Genomic DNA, 2,240 nt, shown 5'->3' on the forward strand with positions numbered 1-2,240 from the left:
CCTAACGCTTCCTAGCTGAGCAACTGTGCCACCCTCTAAGGTCTATTTCAAAGGAATTCTAGAACCATTTGGGGCTTTTACAAGGAGCCACCTCTTGGGTGGCCACTTGGGGTTATCACCAGGTCTCCTGGTTACAAATTTGCATTTATTGATTGATTACACCTAAGTATTCAATGCCCACAGACTTCCCAGGTCCAGAAAGAGAGGGGGTGACATAGTTGAGAAGGAGAGGGGTGGGTGTTTGGGGGAAAGATGAGAAGGGGACCTCCTGTCCACGCCCACCGAGGAAAGGAGATTTGAAAAACGGTTGATGTGGGGGGGCTCTTCTTTTTTCCAGTGTATGATCTGAGCTGTAGCTTACGGCTGTAACACATTTTAATAGAAAAATAAGCCCAAACTTCAGTCCCTGAGAATGATTCCTCCGTTTGCTGCCTGGACTCAAGCGTATAAAACGCTTCAGGTGGCATCACGTATAGGATTTGCAGAGCCCTTCTCCACCGATGGAACTGCAGGCCCCGGCAGCTTAAAGGTGAGCGTTTTTTCTCAATATGTATTGGTGGCTGCAAAATGCTTCAGCTAGATGCAATTGTGGTTTTGGAATTGAACCCTTGTGAAGTGGGGAGTGTGTTCTTAACAGCTTGTGTTGCATTTGTTTGCTGTAGAAGACTTCCCCATGGATTGGGAGTCTTAATAGCTGCCGCAGATGTTTAGAGGTTGGCAATTATGACATACCTTCGTTCAGCCATTGAGCTGCTCCATGAGTATGGAGCTCATGAATTTCAGCTTTGATGTGTTTGTCGAATAAGGCTCTTGTGGGGGTTGGGAGTCTCAAGAGCGGCCGCATGTGTTTGGGGCTTTGGAATTTCAGCTTTTATGTGTTCGCCAATGAGGTGCCACATGAGTTTGAGGCTCGTGAAATATAACGGGTCTTCATCCAGCATGTGTTGCCTGCATGCATGGCTTCGCCTATAGGGTGAGATGTTTGGTTTGCCATTTTTTAGATTCCTTGACTCTTAACTTGCCTCCCTGCTTCCCTGTACTGGGGTCCTCCACATTTTTGTATTGCATTTCTCACTTTCACAAACCCACATCATGTGTGGGGCAGCATGTGATTGGTTAATTTGGAGTATAGCCAGATCCTGATTTGTCACAAGCACGAAGCAAGGGATTGGACCCAAATGGAGGACTCTGAGGAAGGGACATGATTTGCAGGTGTATTTTAATTCAGGCAGAGGTCATATGTGGAAAAGCAGTTCAAAAAGGCAGAAAACATGTAGCAAAATTCAGAAACGAGGTCTGATAACTACGAGGCAAAACTTGAAACATGAACAAAAACAAGACTTTGACTAGGACTATTGGCACAGAAATGCTGTAATGAAGGAAATAAACTACAAGATGCTTGCACACCCACACAAAATGATGCAGTGTCTGACACAACGAACTGGTGTATGAAAGTGAAAAATTTCATTTATATGCCTGGTTTAATTAACCACCGACACAGGAGCGAGAGGCGATCATGGATGGGTCGCCACCGAGACAGGAGGAAGAGGCGGCCGTGGGTGGGTTGCCACTGAGACAGGAGCGTGAGGCCGTCGTGAATGGGTCGCAGCTGAGAGAGGCACGAGAGGCGGCCGCGGATGGGTCGCCACCGAGGCATGGGCGAGAGGAGGCTGTTGAGTGGTCATCGCCGAGGCGTGGGCGAGTTGCAGCCGTGGACCAGTCGCCCCAAAGACAGGAGCAAGAGGCAGACGTGGACTGGTTACCGCTGAGACAGGAACGTAAGGGGGCTTTGGACGGGTCACCACTGAGACAAAAGTGAGAGGCATCTGGTTGGGTCACTGCTGAGACACCAGCAAGAGGCGGCCATGGACCCGTCGCCGCGGAGTCGTGGGCGAGAGGCGCCTCAAAGTAACAAACTCAAGGCTTATATGCCTGCCCTAATTAGCGTCCATACAGCGCAGGTGTGGGGCTGCTGCCAGAGGCAGCTCGACTCAGGGAAGTGGCTTGGCCATGTCCCTGACACCGATTTATACGCGGTGTGTCCACTGATGCAACCATGTTATGTCAGTTGTTTTTTACTTTTCTGCTATTTTTTTTTTTCAATTGAGTTCAACAGGTTTTAGGTTAACCAATAGTGGAAAGCAAGTTTTCAAATTAAATTGGAAAAATTTCTTGGGCTCATTTTTCTGAGCTCAAAATCCTGCAAAATTTGTGATTCGTCACCTCCTTCTTTATAGTTG

At 48.1% G+C, this 2,240-nt stretch overlaps 1 protein-coding gene across 1 annotated transcript; it reads left to right on the plus strand.

The window, feature by feature from the left end:
• The first annotated feature begins 378 nt into the window (after window positions 1-378).
• LOC133505898 (BUD13 homolog) lies at window positions 379-1,819 on the plus strand. Its single transcript, XM_061829431.1, has 2 exons — window positions 379-529; window positions 1,502-1,819. The coding sequence occupies exons 1-2, from the start codon at window positions 413-415 to the stop codon at window positions 1,817-1,819; spliced, it is 435 nt and encodes a 144-aa protein (XP_061685415.1). The 5' UTR covers window positions 379-412.
• Window positions 1,820-2,240: the final 421 nt, after the last annotated feature.

Source organism: Syngnathoides biaculeatus, chromosome 9, assembly GCF_019802595.1.
Source record: "Syngnathoides biaculeatus isolate LvHL_M chromosome 9, ASM1980259v1, whole genome shotgun sequence".
Classification (NCBI taxonomy): domain Eukaryota; kingdom Metazoa; phylum Chordata; class Actinopteri; order Syngnathiformes; family Syngnathidae; genus Syngnathoides; species Syngnathoides biaculeatus.

Coding starts and splice junctions, on each gene's coding strand:
- LOC133505898 (XM_061829431.1), top strand. CDS start 413: ATGATTCCTCCGTTTGCTGCCTGGACTCAAGCGTATAAAACGCTTCAG. Junction 530..1,501: donor CAGGCCCCGGCAGCTTAAAG/GTGAGCGTTTTT, acceptor CCACCGACACAG/GAGCGAGAGGCGATCATGGA.